The sequence below is a fragment of the Scyliorhinus canicula genome, chromosome 18 (assembly GCF_902713615.1).
Source record: "Scyliorhinus canicula chromosome 18, sScyCan1.1, whole genome shotgun sequence".
Lineage (NCBI taxonomy): Eukaryota > Metazoa > Chordata > Chondrichthyes > Carcharhiniformes > Scyliorhinidae > Scyliorhinus > Scyliorhinus canicula.
Genome location: NC_052163.1, coordinates 22,970,777 through 22,990,153, shown reverse-complemented (window position 1 = coordinate 22,990,153; position 19,377 = coordinate 22,970,777). Strand labels below are relative to the sequence as shown.

The 19,377-nt window shown below is 49.7% G+C and overlaps 2 protein-coding genes across 16 annotated transcripts in view; one reads left to right on the top strand and one right to left on the bottom strand.

Moving 5' to 3' along the window:
• LOC119953278 (monocarboxylate transporter 7-like) overlaps positions 1 to 15,521 on the bottom strand; it is a 59,294-nt gene extending 43,773 nt beyond the window's left edge. For 3 of the 6 annotated variants that reach the window (XM_038777362.1, XM_038777366.1, XM_038777363.1), the window contains exon 1: positions 190 to 402. Coding sequence is in view for 1 of the 6 variants with exons in the window: in XM_038777361.1 (XP_038633289.1) it covers positions 190 to 418 (229 nt within the window). In the remaining 5 variants the exon portion in view is untranslated. Of the gene's footprint in view, positions 1 to 189; positions 441 to 14,707; positions 14,804 to 15,157 lie in introns of those variants that run through there. The other 3 variants (XM_038777361.1, XM_038777364.1, XM_038777365.1) reach the window with 3 other exon arrangements.
• LOC119953276 (archaemetzincin-2-like) overlaps positions 1 to 19,377 on the top strand; it is a 291,941-nt gene that overhangs the window by 114,091 nt on the left and 158,473 nt on the right. For 2 of the 10 annotated variants that reach the window (XM_038777356.1, XM_038777352.1), the window contains exon 1: positions 15,640 to 15,785. The exons of 6 other annotated variants lie outside the window; for them this stretch is intronic. The gene's annotated coding sequence lies outside the window, so the exon portion shown is untranslated. Of the gene's footprint in view, positions 1 to 15,619; positions 15,786 to 19,377 lie in introns of those variants that run through there. 2 more of the 10 variants (XM_038777358.1, XM_038777353.1) reach the window with 2 other exon arrangements.

Below are 19,377 nucleotides of genomic sequence, written 5' to 3'. Positions count from 1 at the left end.
GCTGTAATTTCCAGTATCTTATATTACTTTCCTTGGGTGTGCCAAATCCAATTGTATAAATATTTTCAGTACTGTAAATGAAGTCTGCAGGCTACTGTAAGTTATTCAGGGTAGCATTTAATAAATTCAACCCAAAATCAGATACGTGAACATTACCAAAAATGGAGAGCTATTGAAAGTCTTCCTTACCTGTAAACATCATTACAAACGCAGAGATAGATAATATCCAGGACACACTGCTGTTGGACTCATCGAAATAAGTCATTAAGTCATTGAAGAAAACACCAAATGACTTAATTATGCCATATGTGAATACTTCTACGAAGAAAAACGCAATGGCTATGATCCAGCCCCAATCTCCATCTGGAGTTTTTGTGTAAACATTTGTCGTGCATCTTCTTGTGTTCTCCATGGACATGGTTATTTCCACGATGTGTTTGCTGCATTTAAGAAAAGAGCTATTTCAATTTTTAGGCACTAAAACTAGTAATTACATTCCAGTTCTTGGATTGTCCTCAGAATATGAGTATTGGCTCTTTTGTGTTTAGAATCAAGTGCACACCTGACCATGCAGACCTTATAATAGCAAACACACTTTGCTGAAAACAGGGAGAACAGATGTGTATTGTTGCAGTCCTGCACCTGTATGCCCAAGGATAATACGACATGGATTCACACAAAGGTCAAGGTTATGAACCATCATATTTGCTGCTATCAAGCTTATAAAGACTTGTAGCAGTTAACACATGTTACAATCTGATGAGGTCAACCTCCCCCATCCGCCCCTAGTTGTCTCCCTTTGTTAATTCCTGATTCTTTGTGTCTGGACTCAATAAAATCTGAGATGGATTTGCAGGTATCATATCATTTAATAATAACTAACTTGCAAGGCTGACTCAATCCATAGGACCTCAGGACACACACACAGTCTTCTGAGAGCCCAGGATAAAGAGAACCTCAGGACAAAGGAACACTTGAGATATACTTCAAATTACATCAAGATTCGCATACAAACTTCCCATTGGTCATTTTACACACCTCCTGACCTGGCCATATATCCTGATTGGCTCACTTCGCATTTTCCCAATCCTGGCCTCTTGTTACCCAGCATCTTTTTCACTATTCTCTCCACGAGGCAAAGCTCCCCTCCCCCTTCCTAGCCATGCTGTGCTCATCCCTTTGTTCTCTGTCTGTGAACTCATTACCCTCAGGGTCCTATTGTCCATCATATTCGTTTGTTCACTTCCTCACCTTCATGTCTTAATTCAAGGGCTATGGTTTTACCCCATTCACAGTGTTTACATTTGTATTCAATCGCCATGTGTACTTCATAACTCGTTACAAGCATGTTGCCCATCGAGGTCTGCTTAGTACTATGATTCCAAGGGTGCACACAAAGCAACAGTGCTTGGGTAAACAAGATTTTAAAAGAGAATGGAGTCTCCAATTGTGATAAAGTGAAGCTGAAAGTGATCATTGACAGGCAGCTGGGACTCGGGATTTATATCGAACAAAGAAAATTACAGCACAGGAACAGGCCCTTCAGCCCTCCCAGCCTGCGCCAATCCAGATCCTTTATCTAAACATCCAGATCCTTTATCTAAACAAATGGCAGCTTCCAGTGCAGATAAATAGTTTGTTTTGTTTTGCTGTCTTTAAATTCTTGTTTTTATTTGAGCTGTGTAATATGTACTTGCACATCTAAAAGAGGTATTTCCATTTAACAGCTCTTCTTATTTTTAGGCTTTGTGCAGGAATTCCTGCTGTCTCTGCATAAAATCTATATGAAGTGAGCCAAATCATATGATATGAATGTGAATTAAAACTACATCTGCACAGTCCTTGTGAAGTCCCGACTTCACATTGACAATACCCTCCATCGTGTTTTGTGGCACACACCATGCGAAATGGGATAGATTTCTAACAGATCTAGCAACTTAAGACTGGGCATCCACGAGGCGCTGTGGGCCATCAGCAGCAGCAGAATTGCACTCAACCACAATCTGCAACCTCATGGCCTGGCATACCCCCCACTCTACCATGACCACCAAGCCAGAGGATCAACCCTGATTCAATGAAGAGTGCAGGAGAGCATGCCAGGAGCAGCACCAGTGTACCTAAAAATGAGGTGTCAACCTGTGAAGCTACAACACAGGTCTACTTGTGTGCCGACCAGCATAAGCAGCAAGTAATAGACAGAGCTAAGCGATTCCACAATGAACGAATCACGTCTAAGCTCCGCAGTCCTGCCACATCCAGCCATGAATGGTGGTGGACAATTAAACAACTCACTGGAGGAGAAGTCTCCACAAATATCCCCATCCTCAATCATGGAGGAGCCCAGCACATCTGTGAGTCAATATGTGAGTCAAAGGGGCTGTTTAGCACACTGGGCTAAATCGCTGGCTTTGAAAGCAGGCCAGCAGCACGGTTCGATTCCCGTAACAGCCTCCCCGAACAGGCACCGGAATGTGGCACTAGGGGCTTTTCACAGTAACTTCATTTGAAGCCTACTCGTGACAATAAGCGATTTTCATTTCATTTCAATTTTTCATTTCATTTTTTTTATAAAATAATTTTTATTGGAATTTTTTGAAAAATATATATCAACAGAACAATAATAACAAATACAATAATAATAAACATCCCCCCCCCCCCAAACCCAATAAACAACAAAATAAATTAACAATAAGCAAATTAACTTAAACACTAACCCCCCCCCCCCCCGGGTTGCTGCTGCTGCTGACCTAGTACCTTATCGTTGAGCCAGAAAGTCGAGGAAAGGCTGCCACCTCCTAAAGAACCCTTGTACCGACCCCCTCAGGGCGAATTTGCCCCTCTCCAGCCAAATGAATCCCGCCATGTCATTAATCCAGGTCTCCACGCTCGGAGGTCTCGCATCCTTCCACTGCAGCAAGATCCTCCGCCGGGCTACTAGGGACTCCTGCACTCCCGGCTCCACCCCAACCCCAAATATCGCGAGTCCCCAGCCTGGCTTGACCCTGGATCCCACCACCCTCGAAACCGTCCTCGCCACCCCCTTCCAGAACTCCTCCAGTGCCGGGCATGCCCAGAACATATGGGCATGGTTCGCTGGACTCCCCGAACACCTGACGCACCTGTCTTCGCCCCCAAAGAACCTACTCATCCTAGATCCGGACATGTGGGCCCGGTGCAGCACCTTGAACTGGATGAGACTAAGCCTCGCACATGAAGAGGAGGAGTTCACCCTCGCCAGTGCGTCCGCCCATGTCCCCTCCTCAATCTGCTCCCCCAGCTCCATCTCCCACTTAGCCTTCAGCTCCTCTACCGACGCCTCCCCTACCTCCTGCATTACCTGGTAGATGTCAGACACCTTCCCATCCCCGACCCACACCCCCGAAAGCACCCTATCCCTTACCCCCCGCGGGGGCAACAAAGGGAACCCCTCTACCTGTCGCCTAGCAAACGCCTTGACCTGAAGGTACCTGAACATATTCCCCGGGGGAGCTCAAACTTCTCCTCCAGTTCACCAAGGCTCGCGAACCTCCCGTCAATAAACAGGTCTCCCAACTACCTAATGCCCACCCTGTGCCACCCCAGGAACCCGTCATCATGTTCCCTGGGACAAACCGGTGGTTCCCCCGCAGCGGGGCCTCCACCGAGCCCCCCACTTCCCCCCTGTGTCGCCTCCACTGCCCCCAAATTTTGAGGGTAGCCGCCACCACCGGGCTCGTAGTGTACCTCGTTGGAGGGAGCGGCAGCGGCGCCGTTACCAGTGCCTTCAGGCTCGTGCCTCCACAGGACACCATCTCCATCCGTTTCCATGCTGCCCCTTCCCCATCCCTTACCCACAGCGCCAGCCCCCCTCTATCCCTGCCCCGCTCCAAAAAGACCCTCCTTACCCTCGGAGTCCTGTGCGCCCAAACAAATCCCAGAATGCTGCTGTTCACCCTCCTAAAAAAGGCCCTCGGAACGAAAATGGGGAGGCACTGAAACAAAAACCAAAACCTCGGGAGCACCGTCATTTTAACGGACTGTACTCTACCCGCCAACGTCAACGGCAGCATGTCCCACCTTTTAAATTCCTCCTCCATCTGCTCCACCAATCTAATAAAATTGAGCTTGTGCAGAGTCCCCCAGCTCCTAGCCACCTGAACCCCCAGGTACCTAAAACTCCTCACTGCCCTCTTTAGCGGGAGCCTACCAATCCCCTCCTCCTGATCTCCCGGGTGTACGACAAAAAGCTCACTCTTGCCCAGGTTCAATTTATATCCCGAGAAACTCCCGAACTCAGCAAGAATCTCCATCACCTCCGGCATTCCCCCCACCGGGTCTGCTACATACAGCAGCAAGTCGTCTGCATACAGCGACACTTGGTGCTCCTCCCCACCTCGCACCAAACCCCTCCACCTCCTCGACTCCCTGAGAGCCATGGCAAGAGGCTCAATTGCCAACGCAAAAAGCAAGGGGGACAGGGGGCACCCCTGCCTCGTCCCACGGTGGAGCCTGAAGTACTCTGACCTCCTCCCATTTGTCGCTACACTCGCCATCGGGGCCTCGTACAGCAACCCCACCCATTTAATAAACCCCACCCCAAACCCGAACCTTTCCAACACCTCCCACAAGTACCCCCATTCAACCCTGTCAAAGGCCTTCTCCGCATCCAATGCCACCACAATCTCCGCCTCTCCTGCTGCCGGCATCATTATCACATTTAGCAGCCTTCGCACGTTAGTATTCAGCTGCCTCCCCTTCACAAAACCCGTCTGATCTTCATGTATCACCCCCGGCACACAGTCCTCTATTCTAGTGGCCAAGATCTTCGCCAGCAACTTGGCGTCTACTTTAAGCAGTGAAATTGGCCTGTATGATCCGCACTGCAAGGGGTCCTTATCACGCTTCAGGATCAGGGAGATTAGTGCCCGAGACATCGTTGTGGGCAGAACACCCCCCTTCCATGCCTCGTTGAAGGTCCTAACCAGCAGGGGGCCCAGCAGGTCCGCGTATTTCTTATAAAATTCAACCGGGAACCCATCCGGTCCCGGCGCCTTCCCCGACTGCATTTGGCCAATCCCACTGACCAGCTCCTCCAACTCGACCGGCGCCCCCGTCCCTCCACTTGCTCCTCCTGCACCCTTTGAAATCGGAGCCTGTCCAAAAAACTCTCCATTCCCCCTCCCAACGCTGGCGGCTCTGACCGGTACAGTTCCCTATAAAAGTTCCTAAAGACCTCATTGACCTCTGCCCCCTGCCGCACCACATTCCCACCCCTATCCTTCACTCCACCAATCTCCCTAGCCGCGTCCCGCTTACGAAGCTGATGCGCCAGCATCCTGCTCGCCTTCTCTCCATACTCATAGACCGCTCCCTGCGCCTTACTCCACTGTGTCTCCGCCTTTCTGGTGGTCAATAAATCAAACTTGGCCTGCAAGCTACGCCGTTCCCCCAGCAATCCCTCCTCCGGGGCCTCCGCGTACCTCCTATCCACACTCAACAGCTCCCCCACCAGTCTCTCTCTCTCCCCCCTCTCCCTATGGGCTCGGATGGAGACCAGCTCCCCCCTAATCACTGCCTTCAGAGCTGCCCACACCATCCCCACCTGACCTCCCCAGTATCATTGACCTCGAGGTACCTCTCGATACATCCCCGAACCCCCCTACACACCTCCTCACCAGCCAACAACCCCACGTCCAGACGCCAAAGCGGGCGCTGATCCCGCACCTCCCCCATCTCCAGATCCACCCAATGCGGAGCATGGTCCGAAATCGCAATAGCCGAACACTCGGCCTCCTCCACCCTCGGGGACCAGTCCCCTACTCAAAACAAAGAAATCAATGCGGGAATAAAACCTGTGCACATAGGAGAAAAAAAGAGTACTCCCGAGCCCGCGGCATCCCGAACCTCCAGGATCTACTCCTCCAATCTGGTCCATTAACCCCCTCAACACCTTGGCCGCCGCCGGCCTCCTGCCTTTCCTTGAACTAGAACGATCCAGTAGGGGATCCAGCTCCATATTGAAGTCCCCCCCCCCCCCCCCCCCCCCCCATGATCAAGCCCCCCCCCATCTCCAGGCCAGGAATGCGGCCCAACATACGCCTCATGAAATCAGCATCATCCCAATTTGGGGCATACACATTTACCAACACCACCTTCTCCCCCTGCAGCTTACCGCTCACCATCACATATCTGCCGCCACTATCAGCCACAACCTCAGACGCCTCAAACGCCACCCTCTTCCCCAGCAGGATCGCCACCCCCCGGTTCTTCGAGTCGAGCCCTGAGTGGAAAACCTGCCCCACCCACCCCTTCCTCAGACGGACCTGGTCCGCCACCTTCAGGTGGGTCTCCTGGAGCATGGCCACGTCCGCCTTCAGATGCGAAAACACCCGGGCCCGCTTAACCGGCCCATTCAACCCCCTCACGTTCCACGTAATCAGCCAGATCAGGGGCACCCCGCCCCCCTCGACTAGCCATAGCCCATCGACTGCTCGCCCCTGGCCAGCACCCAATCGGCCCGTTTCCCACGGCGATAGAACCTCACCCCAACCCCCCCGACCCGCACCAACTCCTCCATGGCCAATCCAGCAGCAACCCGGTCCTCAGAGGCTAGGACCCCTCCTAGCGGCGACGCTCCCTCTACGGTACTCCCGTGAGCCAGCTGACTTCTGCTGACCCCGGCAGCTCCCGCTCTAACTCCGACCCCTCCCGATATGCGGTACCCCCTCCTCCCCTGCATCAGCTCCTTGGCACCGCTTCAGCGCGGGAAAACCGGTCTAACAACCTCGCTACCAGCTCCACCCCCCTCGTCCCGCAGCGCGGGAAACCAGAGAAAAGCCCGCGCTTTCACACTGCCCCACCCCACCAACGCAGCTCCCAAACAGCAGTCCCAACCCAACCACCAACTCCGAACAAAGAAAGACACAGATCAACCACAAACCCCAGTACCTCCCTTAGAACACAAAACCATAACCCACATCGTCCGAAAGGAAGAGAAAAAACAAACAAACAGAATAACCAGCTACAGCATAAACAGTGATACAGAAATAGAAAAAACTCCCACAGCCCCCAATCTCCAGTTCGAGTCCAACTTTTCAGCCTGCACAAAGGCCCAAGCTTCCTCCAGGGACTCAAAGTAGTAATGCTGGTCCTTGTAGGTGACCCACAGGCGCGCAGGCGGCAACTTGCCGAACTTCACCTGCTTTCCGTGGAGCACCGCCTTCGTCCGGTTAAACCCGGCTCTCCGCTTGGCCGCCTCCGCACTCCAGTCCTGGTAGACACGCACTACCGAATTCTCCCACTTACTACTCCTCACCTTCTTGGCCCATCAGAGAACACACTCCCGGTCACTGAACCGATGGAACCGCACCAGCACCGCCTGCGGGGGTTCACCCGCCTTAGGCCGCCTGGCCAGTACTCTGTGGGCCCCCTCCAGCTCCAAGGGCAGATGGAAGGATCCTGCCCCCACCAGCAAGTTCAGCATCACGGCCACATAGGCCGGCAGGTCCGACCCCTCCAGCCCCTCCTCGAGGCCCAGGATCCGCAGGTTCTTCCTCCGTGACCGAAGTTCCATCTCCTCGAACCGATCTTGCCACTTTTTATGAAGTGCCTCATGTATCTCCACCTTCCCCACGAGGGCCGAAACTTCCTCCTCGCGCTCAGAGGCCTGCTGCTGCAACTCAAGTATCGCTGAACCCTGGGTTGTCTGGGTCTCCAGCAGCTTACTAGTCGTCACCCTCAGGGATTCCAACAATTCCCTTTTCAGCTCCGTAAAATAGCGCAGAAGGGCCGCCTGCTGCTCCTCCGCCCCTGCCTCCACTCCTCAGGGGCTCCACCGGCCGCCATTTTGTCCACCTTCTCCCGCTTTTCCAGGGGAGCTACTGCCGTTTTTCTCCTCGCCCCACTCCGAGTCCGCACCATAAATCCCGGGGGGTTTTGCTCCAGGCCCCTTTATCCACCGGGAATCGGCGAATCAGCGCCGTTTGGGGCCCTTTAAAAGAGCCCACAAGTCCTATTAAAGCGGGAGCTGCCGAACGTGCGGCTTAGCTCCGCATAGCCGCAACCAGAAATCCCAATTTTTCATTTCATATGTCTCACTCCACATGATATCAAGAAATGGCTACGGCAGTGGATACTGCAAAGGCTGTGGGCCCTGACAATATTCTGGCAATAGTACTGAAAACTTGTGCTCCAGAACATGCCACAACCCTAGCCAAACAGTTGCAGCACACCCACCATACTGGCATCTACCCAGCAATGTGGAAAGCTGCTCGTGTGTGTCCCGTACACCACTGTTTTTCAAACTGTTTTTCGAGCGACCCATGTTTACAGAATGGCCGACTATTGCGTCCCATGCCACATTCACAAAAGATTCTCCATAATTACTGTTGAAAAATCATACTCATTGTTGATACTTCTGTATTATTGAATGTAAATTTGTAAATTGAGCTGCTGTTTCACCTTAAATGACAGCTCCACCCTGACACCTTGCTGAAGGGTGTAACTCAGGATTATTTGATTATTTTATTTCTTCAACATATTGTTAGCATTTGGAAAATTGTGTGCAAGCGCTGGAAAGATTAATAGGCTCAGTATTGCAGTTTTAATAACGTCATGTTCATGCGTTCAAAACCTAACACGACCTTGGATAGGAAATTAAACTCAAAACTTCAACTTCAGAAACAGGAGCCCGAACTGTTGAACTAAAAACACGTTCAGACAGAATGTCACTGGACGCCTGTCAGTACCGTTTCCCAGGTAATTATGTAACAGACTGAAAGCATGCTATCAAAAAAACTGCTGGGCACAGCTCAGCTGACCAATATGCAAAACATGCAGACACGTTCCATTCCAGACACCTGCAGCATTTTACCGCCTCCTGTACACATGAGTGCAATTTAGTCGCCAGTTAATACCATCTTTGGCGAACAATCAAGACCTGATAAAGGTAGATGCAAAAGTCCTTGCTGTAGCGGAACCAATTCAGCTGATGGAGTCCCTGTAGCCACAAGGCATAGACGGATGCTTGGGGACGGGTTCCTGGGAAGTGGGGGTGGATAGCGGAGGGGTCTTGATGAAAAAAAGACAGGGGCCCTTGAAGGACACGTTAGTGACACACTGAACTCAAGAAATAATACGACACTGAACTCATGAAATAATACAGATCCTGACGCTGAACACAGCAGCAGGATATGCTAGCCAAAGAGAATTTACAGGTCTCAGACTGAAAACTGCCCAACTGCACTGTGGCCCAGAAAGGCAAGGAGGTCCACGGCACTGGCTTCTACATCAACCTCGCACGGTCATCTTTTGGCGACCCATTTTACGCCATCTGTGATCAAAATATCGTCTTGCATTTTTCACTTTGAAAATCGCTGTTGTACACAAGGAACAAGGCAAATCCAACCCAGTCAATTGCCGCCTACCGTCTGCTCTCCATCATCAGCAAACTGTCAAGCGGCACTCAGCAAAAACCTGCTCACGGATACTCAATTTGGGTTCTACCGGGTCACTCAGCTCCTGGTCTCATTACAGCCTTGGTTCAAACATGGATAAAAGAGCTGAATGCCAGAGGTGAGGTGAGAGTGACAGTCCTTGCCATCAAGGAGCCCTAGCAAGACTGGAGACAATTGGAATGAGAGGGGAAACCCTCTGTTGGTTGGAGTCATACCTGACACAAAGGAAGATGGCTGTGGTGGTTGGACACCAATCATCTCAGCTCCAGGACATCACTACAGGAGATCCTCAGGGCAGTGTCCTAGTCCCAACCATCTTCAGCTACTTCCATCATCAGGTCAGAAGTGGGGATGTTCGCAGATGACTACACAATGTTCAGCACCATTCAAATCTCCTCAGATAGTGAAGCAGTCCATGTCCAAATGCAGCAGGAGCTGGACAATATCCAGGCTTGAGCTGACAAGTGGCAAGTTATATTCGCGCCACACAAGAGCAAGGCAATGGCCATCTCCTAACAACAGTAGCACACTGGTTAGCACAGTTGCTTCACAGCACCAGGGTCCCAGGTTCGATTCACGGCTTGGGTCACTGTTTGTGCGGAGTCTGCATGTTCTCCCCGTGTCTGCGTCGTTTCAACCAGGTGCTCCGGTTTCCTCCACAGTCCAAAGATGTGCAGGTTAGGTGGATTGGCCATGCTAAATTGTTCTTAGTGTCCAAAAAAAAGATTAGGTGGGATTACGGGGATAGGGTGGAGGTGTGGGCTTAGGTGTGGTGCTCTTTCCAAGGGCCGGTGCAGACTCGATAGGACTCCTTCTGCACTGTAAAAAACATTCTATGAAGAGAGGATCTAACTATTGCCCCATGACATCCAATGGCATTACCATCACTGAATCCCCCACAAACATCCTGGGGCTACCATTGATCAGAAACTGAACTGGACTATCCATATAAATACTGTAAGAAGTCTTACAACACCAGGTTATAGGTTTGTTTCGAATCACTAGCTTTCAGAGCACTGCTCCTTCCTCAGGTGAATTACGAGGTGGTTTCCAGAAACATATATATGACAAAGTGAAAAATGCAAGACGATATTTTGAATGCGAGTCTTTGCAGGTAATCAAGTGTACAGGTCCAGGTGGAGGAACTGGAGAGAGGGATAATCACAGGTTGGAGGTGTGAATTGTCTCAAGCCAGGACAGTTGGTAGGATTTCGCAAGCCCAGGCCAGATGGTGGGGGGGGTGAATGTAATGCGACATGAATCCAAGGTCCTGGTTGAAGCCGAACTCCTGTGTGCGGAACATAGCTGTAAGTTTCTGCTCGGTGATTCTGCGTTGTCGCGCGTCCTGAAGACCGCCTTGGAGAATGCTTACCCGAAGATCAGAGGCTGAATGCCCTTGACTGCTGAAGTGTTCCCTGACTGGAAGGGAACATTCCTGCCTGGCGACTGTCGCGCGATATCCGTTCATCCTTTGTCACAGCGTCTGTATTTTCTCGCCAATGTACCACGCTTCGGGACATCCTTTCCTACAGCGAACGAGGTAGACAACGTTGGCCAAGTCACACGAGTATGCACCATGTACCTAGTGGGTGGTGATCTCACATGTAATGGTGGTACCCATCTCGATGATCTGGCACATCTTGCAGAGATTGCCATGGCAGGATTGTGTGGTGTCATGGTTGCTGTTCTGAAGGCTGGGTGGTTTTCTGCAAACAATGCTTTGTTTGAGGTTGCACGGTTGTTTTAAGGCAAGTAGTGGGGGTGTAGGGATGTCCTTGGCAAGATGTTCATCTTCATTGGTGACGTGTTGAAGGTTGCGAAGAAGATGTCGTAGTCTCTCCGCTCCGAGGAACTACTGGACGACGAACGATACTCTGGAGGTTGTGTCCCGTGTTTGTCTTCTGAGGAGGTCGGTGCGCCTTGGAATTGTCGATTGATGAGTCGAGCGCCATATCCCATTCGTACGAGGGCATCTTTCAGCGTTTGTAGATGTCTGTTACACTACTCCTTGCCTGAGCAGATCCTGTGTATATAGAGAGCTTGTCCATAGGGGATGGCTTCATCTTCAGCAACAAGTTTTCATCCAGACACACGGAACAGCCATGGAGACCAAATTCGCACCTCAATATGCCAACATCTTCATGCACAAGTTGGAACAAGACCTCCTCACTGCACAGGACCTTCAAACGACGTTTTACACCAGATCTATCAATGACATTTTTTTCCTTTGGACTCACGGTAAAGAATCACTGAACCATCAATAAGTTCCATCCCACCATCAGACTCACCATGGACTACTCTCCAGAATCGGTTGCATTCTTGCACACACTCATCTCCATCAAGGACGGTCACCTCAATACTTCGCTTTACCGCAAGCCAATGGATAACCTCACGATGCTCCACTTCTCCAGTTTCCACCTTAAACACATTAAAGAAGCCATCCCCTATGGACAAGCCCTCTGTATACACAGGATCTGCTCGGAGGAGGATCTTCACTGCACTGAGGATTTCCGGCGAGCAGAGCTCCTGTACAGAAAACGGGGGCTAAAGTGCGGCCTCATCAGGGAGTTCGCCGCTGAGGCTTCCGATAGGCATTAGATAGCGGAGTGTTTCTCGGCGACCTGGCTAACCACGAGTGCTACGGAACTCTGTCGCCATTCGGGTAGATCGCGCCCCACACAAGGAAGATATCACATCCAACAAAAGGAAGAACCCTGCCTAGAAACTCACCCACGGGCAGAGTGATGGGGCGAGTTAATTTTACCTACAGAATTATATCTTCACTATAGAAGCTCAACCACAACTTTGATTGGAAAAGCTGGCAATTTGTTATTACATGGTGTAAACCATAGTGAACTTATCACCAGAAACCTCAACCCTCCATTTGTTCTTCAATGAACCAAAAAGAGCATCCTGCAAAGGTTGCAGCGACCATCTTGAAGAACTAGAGTAATATCATTTCTCAGACCTTTCCAAAGATATTAGTGCGTGCAAACTCTTACTTTTGAAATCATCTTTTCTGGTGTGCATGTCCAGCATGAATGAGTAGGTGTGTGCCGTTGCAATTACATCTTTTGACTGTTGAGAATTATAAACATTTATTCTTTTAACTTAGACCCGCGAGAAGCCTGTCTTGTGTCTGTTGTTGAAAGTCACAGTACTCAACGAGTTAAACACTTCTCCAATGAACATGTTGTTGTGGTCAGTTGAGAAATGGAGGAAAAGTAAAGTAAAGGGGAAATTATCCCACATCTCTTCCCCTGTCCATAACATTCCTCATCTTCAAATGACTGCGGAGTCCAATACGGGAACTAAAAGTAAGGTTGAAGCATTTGCAACCACCTTTGGGCAGGAGTGCTGAGTGGATGATCCATCACTGAAAGCAGAGGCCCCAGAATCATAACTGCCAGTCTTCAGCCAATTTGATTTACTTTATGTGATTAAGAATTAGCTGAGCCTGCTGGATGCAGCAAAGATGATGAACCCCGAAAATATCCTGCAACCGGCGGGGCGGGGGGTCCCGGCGGGATGGAGTGGCGTAAACCACTCCGGCATCTCTCTGGCACCTTTAGGGGCCAAGCCCTAACCTTGAGGGGTTCGGCCCGCACTGGAGTGGTTGGCGCCTGCCGGCCGGCGGGAAATGCCTTTGGCGCCACGCCAGCCAGGGCCGATGGGACTTCGCCGGCCGGCGGAAGTCCGCGCATGCGCCGGAGCGTCATCGACTGTTGACGTCATCCCAGCGCATGCACAGGGGAGGTGGTCACTTCCGCGTCCGCCATCGTGAAGGCTATGGTGAACGCGGAAGGAAAAGAGTGCCCCCATGGCACAGGCCCACCCGCCGATCGGTGGGCCCCGATCGCGGGCCAGGCCACCGTAGGCGCACCCCCCGGGGCCAGATCGCCCCGCGCCCCCAGGACCCCGCCCGCGCCGCTGGTAAGTGAGGTGTTTTGATTCCCGCTGGTAGGACCAGCATGACAGCAGCCGGACTTTGGCCCATCGCAGGCCGGAGAATCACCGGGGGGTGGAGCCGTCAGGCGTGATTCCCGCCCCCGCCAAATCTCTGCTGCCGGAGACTTCGGCGGGGGGGGGGTCGGAGAATCCAGCCCCTGTGCTCCAGAACTAGCTATGTCTCTAACCAAGCTGTTACAGCACAGCTACCCAACTGGCACCTACTTGACAAAGCGGAAACTTTTAAACTGTTTTTGATAATCTTTATTGTCTCAAGTAATCTTACATTGCAATGAAGTTACTGCGAAAAGCCCCTAGTTTCCACATTCTGGCGCCTGTTCGGGTACACTGAGGGAGAATTCAGAATGTCCAAATTACCCAACAGCATGTCCTTCGGGATTAGTGGGAGAAAACCGGAGTACCCGGAGGAAGCCCACGCACACACGGGGAGAACGTGCAGACTCAGCACAGGCAGCAACCCCACCGGGAATCAAATCTGGGACCCCGGCGTCACAGCGCCAACCACTGTGCCACCGTGCTGTCCTCAAAGTGGAAACTTATCCAGGTATGTTTTATCCAGAAAAGACAGGATAAATCCTATAAGCCAAATATTGCCCCCATCGGTCTACTCTGTCATCAGCAAGGAAATGGAATATGATTCATTCAAGCAGCCAAGGAGAAGAGTTTGAGGACAAGGCACATTCGTATTTTGCACCATCTGCCGGCCAGTCTGTGTGTCAAAGCGATTGCACGCAGTGCGACTCAACAGCTGGAGGAGCACTGAGCACCTCGGTGGCATAGCGCCACAATAAATCCCGCATGTTGCTGCCCACTGCAGCAATTAAATCAGCGGCTTAGTTTCTCATTTCCTCGTGGCGGTTATTCTCTTTTCTTCACATTTACAATGACGAAACGTTAAGTGGACCGGAAAAGTTTAAATATGGTTCTAATTCCAGACAGCAGAAACGTGATGTAACTTTTACACGCGTTAGATATTTTTCAACCGGAATCGGTGCCAAGGAGACACGGAGATGCGATAAAACTGCTCACGTCCTCTACTAAAAATCCGACTGGAACACCAGCACCTTGCAATTAAACGAATTGGATCCAAATTCATTTAAATGCCCCGAAATACTGCATCCAAAGGATTTTTTTTTTGGTAAATTGTTCTAATTTCTTTAAATATGAAAAACAAGTGTTGGAATTACAAATAGAGACAAATATGTAGCTTGGCGGAATTTTTATGTTACATTGTTTTGTATCTTGAATCTTTTGACGTGTGTATCCGTACGATAATAACCCGCTTGGATTGCTACTGTACTCACCAGCTGGGTGCCGCAGCTCCTTGCTAAAAATTGACTGGAGATCCTAGCAGTAGTACCAAGCAAATCAACCTCAAGTCGTTGACTTGATTTGGGGGCCTGAAGAAGAAAAAGTAAATAAAGTTTCCAACAAAACCATGAACAAAATGTAAAGTGTTTCGTATTAAAGTGGCGGTGGTGGGTTATAAATGAAGGAACTATAAACTCTGGGAGATTATTACATCAGGATCCCTGAGATAGAAAGTACATTCACATTCGGTCTGACTGATCGGCACGGTGTAACCGCGCTTAGAAATTACTGAAGAAAAAGATTGAACGTGTACATCAGTCCCTGGGTACAAAGTGACATCTGTCGATCAGACGGCACGACGTTTTTTTTTGCCTGGCGGCTTAAGATGAACAAAATGAACAAAAGTCCAACTCTACGGGGCAAACAAATGAAAAAAGATTTACCTTTGATGTTCTTTCCCCAGCCAGGTAAAAAGTATCGAGTCTGCTGGCGTTCGGCCGGATACATTGGTTGCAAGCCTAACTATTCTAGCTCCTCTTGATGGTTTGGAGGGCTGCTGCTGGTGATGGTGATGCAGCGCTGAGGCAAGGTGGCTGCCTCTCCAGTCCCTGAGGAGGGGGGATGAGGAGGCGGGGAATTGGAGAGAGGGGTCTCTCACACTCACTCTCTCACTCACTGTAACCCTGCCCGTCTCACTCTCCTCTCCCCAGATTTGGACCGTCTGCCCTTCCCTCTGAAATTGGCCTTCCGTGTTTGTGACATACCGGCTCCAGCCGGTCTCAGTGCACGCGGCGGCGGAGGCGCGCGCGCGCGCGCTCCCCCCAGTGAGCATCCCACCCCGCGCCTGAGCTCGCGCGCGGCCCCGGCCCCGGCCCCGCCCCCTGTGGTCTCCCCCGCGCCGCGAACCTCCCCCACCCCGGCGGGGGCGCGCCGGTGTTTTTCAAGCCCACCTTTCCTCCAGGTCGGCGGCGCGCGGTGAGAGAGAGCGCGCGGCCGCCCGCTCGCCACCGGGTTGAACAGGTTCGTTCCGGTCCGGTGCACACTTTCCTCAAGAGGGAGTCGCCCGGAGAGGTAAAGTTAGGAAAGAGGAGTCGCTCCGTGTTGCACAAGTGCCTCGATCCCAGAGGCGGCTGCACTTTTCTTTTAAGCCCCAATGGTGTCGACACTGAATCTGTGTTCCCTTCCCTCCCCTGCTGGCTGTCAGAGATCATACCTTAGCTCAGGCTGGAACCCCATCTGTGGTTCAGGTAGCAACCTGCCCGGGGTACGGGCTGGCATTCTTTCTGCACAAAAAAAGGGGGTGCGACTCGTGTCGAATTGGCCTTTTGACTGAACCACTTTTTTTTTTGCTGCGCTCATCCAGAACAACATTAATTCAAGCAAAAGTTTGGGTGTAAAGTTCCATTTTTTTCCTTGCTGGTTAAGATCATTGAATTAACTTAACGCTGGTGATCTTTTTGAGGCGATTTCAACTGTTCGCACAATATCAACATGAATGAATGAGTGGGTGGTGGGTGGGATCAAATAGTTGTAGTACATCCTATAAAGCCAGCAGTTTGCATAGAAACATAGGTAGAAAATAGAAGCAGGAGGAGGCCCTTTCAGCCTGCTCCGCCATTCATTATCATCACGGCTGATCATCAAGTTGAATACACTGATCATGCCTTTCTTCCCCCCCCCCCCCCCCCCAATCGACCCCTTTAACCTCAAGAACAAAACCTAATTCCTTCTTAAAATCGCACAATGTTTTCGTCTCAACTACATTTTCCAGTAGTGAATTCCACAGATTCACCACTCTATGTGTGAAGAAATTTCTTCTCACCTCAGTCCTAAAAGGTTTACCCCTTATCCTCAAGCCTAGTTCTGGACTCCCCCCACCACCAGGAACATTCTTTCTGAATCTAGCCTGTCTAATCCTGTTAGAATTTAATTAGTTTCTATGAGATCGCCCCTGACTCTTCTAAACTCCAATAAATATAATCGTAACTAATTTAGTCTTTCCTCATATGGCAGCCTGCCAGCCCAGGAAACAGTCTGGTAAATCTTTGCTGCACTCCCTCCATAGCAAGAACATCCTTCCTCCGATAAGGACACCAAAACTGCACACAATACTCCTCACCAATGCCCTATACACTTGCAGTAAACTATTCCTATACTTAAATCCTCTCGCTATGAAGGCCAACATACCATTTGCCGCCTTTACTGCCTGCTGTACCTGCGTGCTTACTTTCAGCGACTGATACACGAGGACACCAAGATCTCGCTGAGCGTCCACCTCTCTCACACCCATTCAAACAATAAACTGCCTTCCTATTTTTGCTAGCAGAGCGGATAACCTCACATTTATCCACGTTATACTGCATCTCCCATGCATATGCCCACTCACTCAGCCTGTTCAAATCCCACTGAAGCATCTCTGCATCCTCCTCACAGTTCACCATCCCATCCAACTTTGTATCATCTGCAAATTTGGAAATACTACATTTAGTTCCCTCATACAAATCATTAATATATAATGTGAACAGTTGGGGTCCTAGCACAGATTCCTGCGGTACCCCACTAGTCACTACCTATCAATCGGAACAAGACCCATTTATTCCAACATTTGCTTCCTGTCTGCTAACCAGCTTTCTATCCATCTCAAGACACTACCTGCCATCCCATGCGCTTTAACTTTACATAGTAATCTGCTATGTGAGACCTTGTCAAAAGCCTTCTGAAAGTCTAAATAAACCACATTTACCGGTTCTCCCTGGTCAACTCGACTAGTTACATCTTAAAATAATTCCAATAGATTTGTCAAGCATGATTTCCCTTTCATAAATCCATGCTCACTTTGATTATACCACCGCTTTCCAAATGCTGTGCTATGATATCCTTGATGCGGAGATGCCGGCGTTGGACTGGGGTGAGCACAGTAAGAAGTCTTACAACACCAGGTTAAAGTCCAACAGGTTTGATTCAAACACGAGCTTTCGGAGCGCGGCTCCTTCCTCAGGTGAATCTATTCACCTGAGGAAGGAGCCGCGCTCCGAAAGCTCGTGTTTGAATCAAACCTGTTGGACTTTAACCTGGTGTTGTAAGACTTCTTACTATGATATCCTTAATAATGGATTCTAGCAACTTCCCTACTACCGATGTTAGGCTCACTGGTCTGTAGTTCCTTGTTTTCTCTCTGCCTCCCTTTTTGAATAGTGTGATTATATTAGTAACCCTCCAATCTGTAGGAACCATTCCAGAGTCCAAGGAGTTTTGGAAAATGACAAGCCAATGGATCTATTATTTCTAGGGCTACTTCCTTAAGTACTCTGGGATGAAGATTATCAGGCCCTGGAGATTTGTCCACCTTCAATCCTATTAATTTCCCTAAAACCATTTCTCTACTAATACTCATTTCCTTCAGCTGCTTACTAAAACTTATGTTTCTCAGAACCTATGGTCCATTATTCCTGTCTTCCTTTGTGAAGACTGAAACAAAGTATGAATTTAGTTCCTCAGCCGTATCTTTGTTCCCGGTTATGAATTCCCCCATTTCTGATTGCAAGCGGCCTACATTAATTTTTATCAATCTTTTTCTCTTTACATACCAAATAAACTTATGTAGTCAGTTTTTATGTTCCCTGCTAGCTTACTTTCATCTTGTATCTTCCCCATCTTAATCAATTGCTTGGTCTGCCTTTTAAACTGTTCAGAATCCTTACGTCTATTGCTTTTTCTTGCTAACTTGTATGCCTCTTCTTTGAATCTAATACTATCTCTAATTTCTCTTGTAAGTCATGGTTTTGCCACGGTTCCTTTTCTACTCTGACACCAAATAGGAATAAACAACTTTTGGCATTCACACATTCGTTCCTTGAATGCCTGCCATTGCCTGCCTACTGTCCTTTCTTTCAGTAATATTTCCCAGTCCATCATAGCCAACTTGTGCCTCATACCATCATAGTTACCTTTATTGAGACTCAGGACCCTAGTCTTAGAATCAACTACCTCACTATCCACCATGATAAATAATTCTATCATATTCTGGTCACTCATCCCCAAGGGTTCTTTCACAAATAGGTTGCCAACTAATCCTTTCACATTGCGCAACACCCAGTCCAAGACGGTCTGTTTCCTTGTTGGTTCCTCAACACATTGGTCGAGAAAACAAACCCGTACACATTTCAAAGATTCCTCCTCTATTATACTGTGACTCACCCAATCCATATGCAGATTAAAGTCACCCATAATCATAGATATTCCTTTAACACATGCATTCAAATTCCTAGGGGTGCACATCACCAAAAATCTATCCTGGTCCACTCACGTCGACGCTATCACCAAGAAAGCACAACAGCGCCTATACTTCCTCAGGAAACTAAGGAAATTCGTAATGTCCACATTAACCCTTACCAACTTTTACAGATGCACTATAGAAAGTATCCTATCGGGCTGCATCACAGCCTGGTATGGCAACTGCTCGGCCCAGGACCGCAAGGAACTTCAGAGAGTCGTGAATACCGCCCAGTCCATCACACGAACCTGTCTCCCATCCATTGATTCCATCTACACCTCCCGCTGCCGGGGGAAAGCGGGCAGCATAATCAAGGATCCCCCCACCCGGCTTACTCACTTTTCCAACTTCTTCCATCGGGCAAGAGATTCAGAAGTCTGAGAACACGCA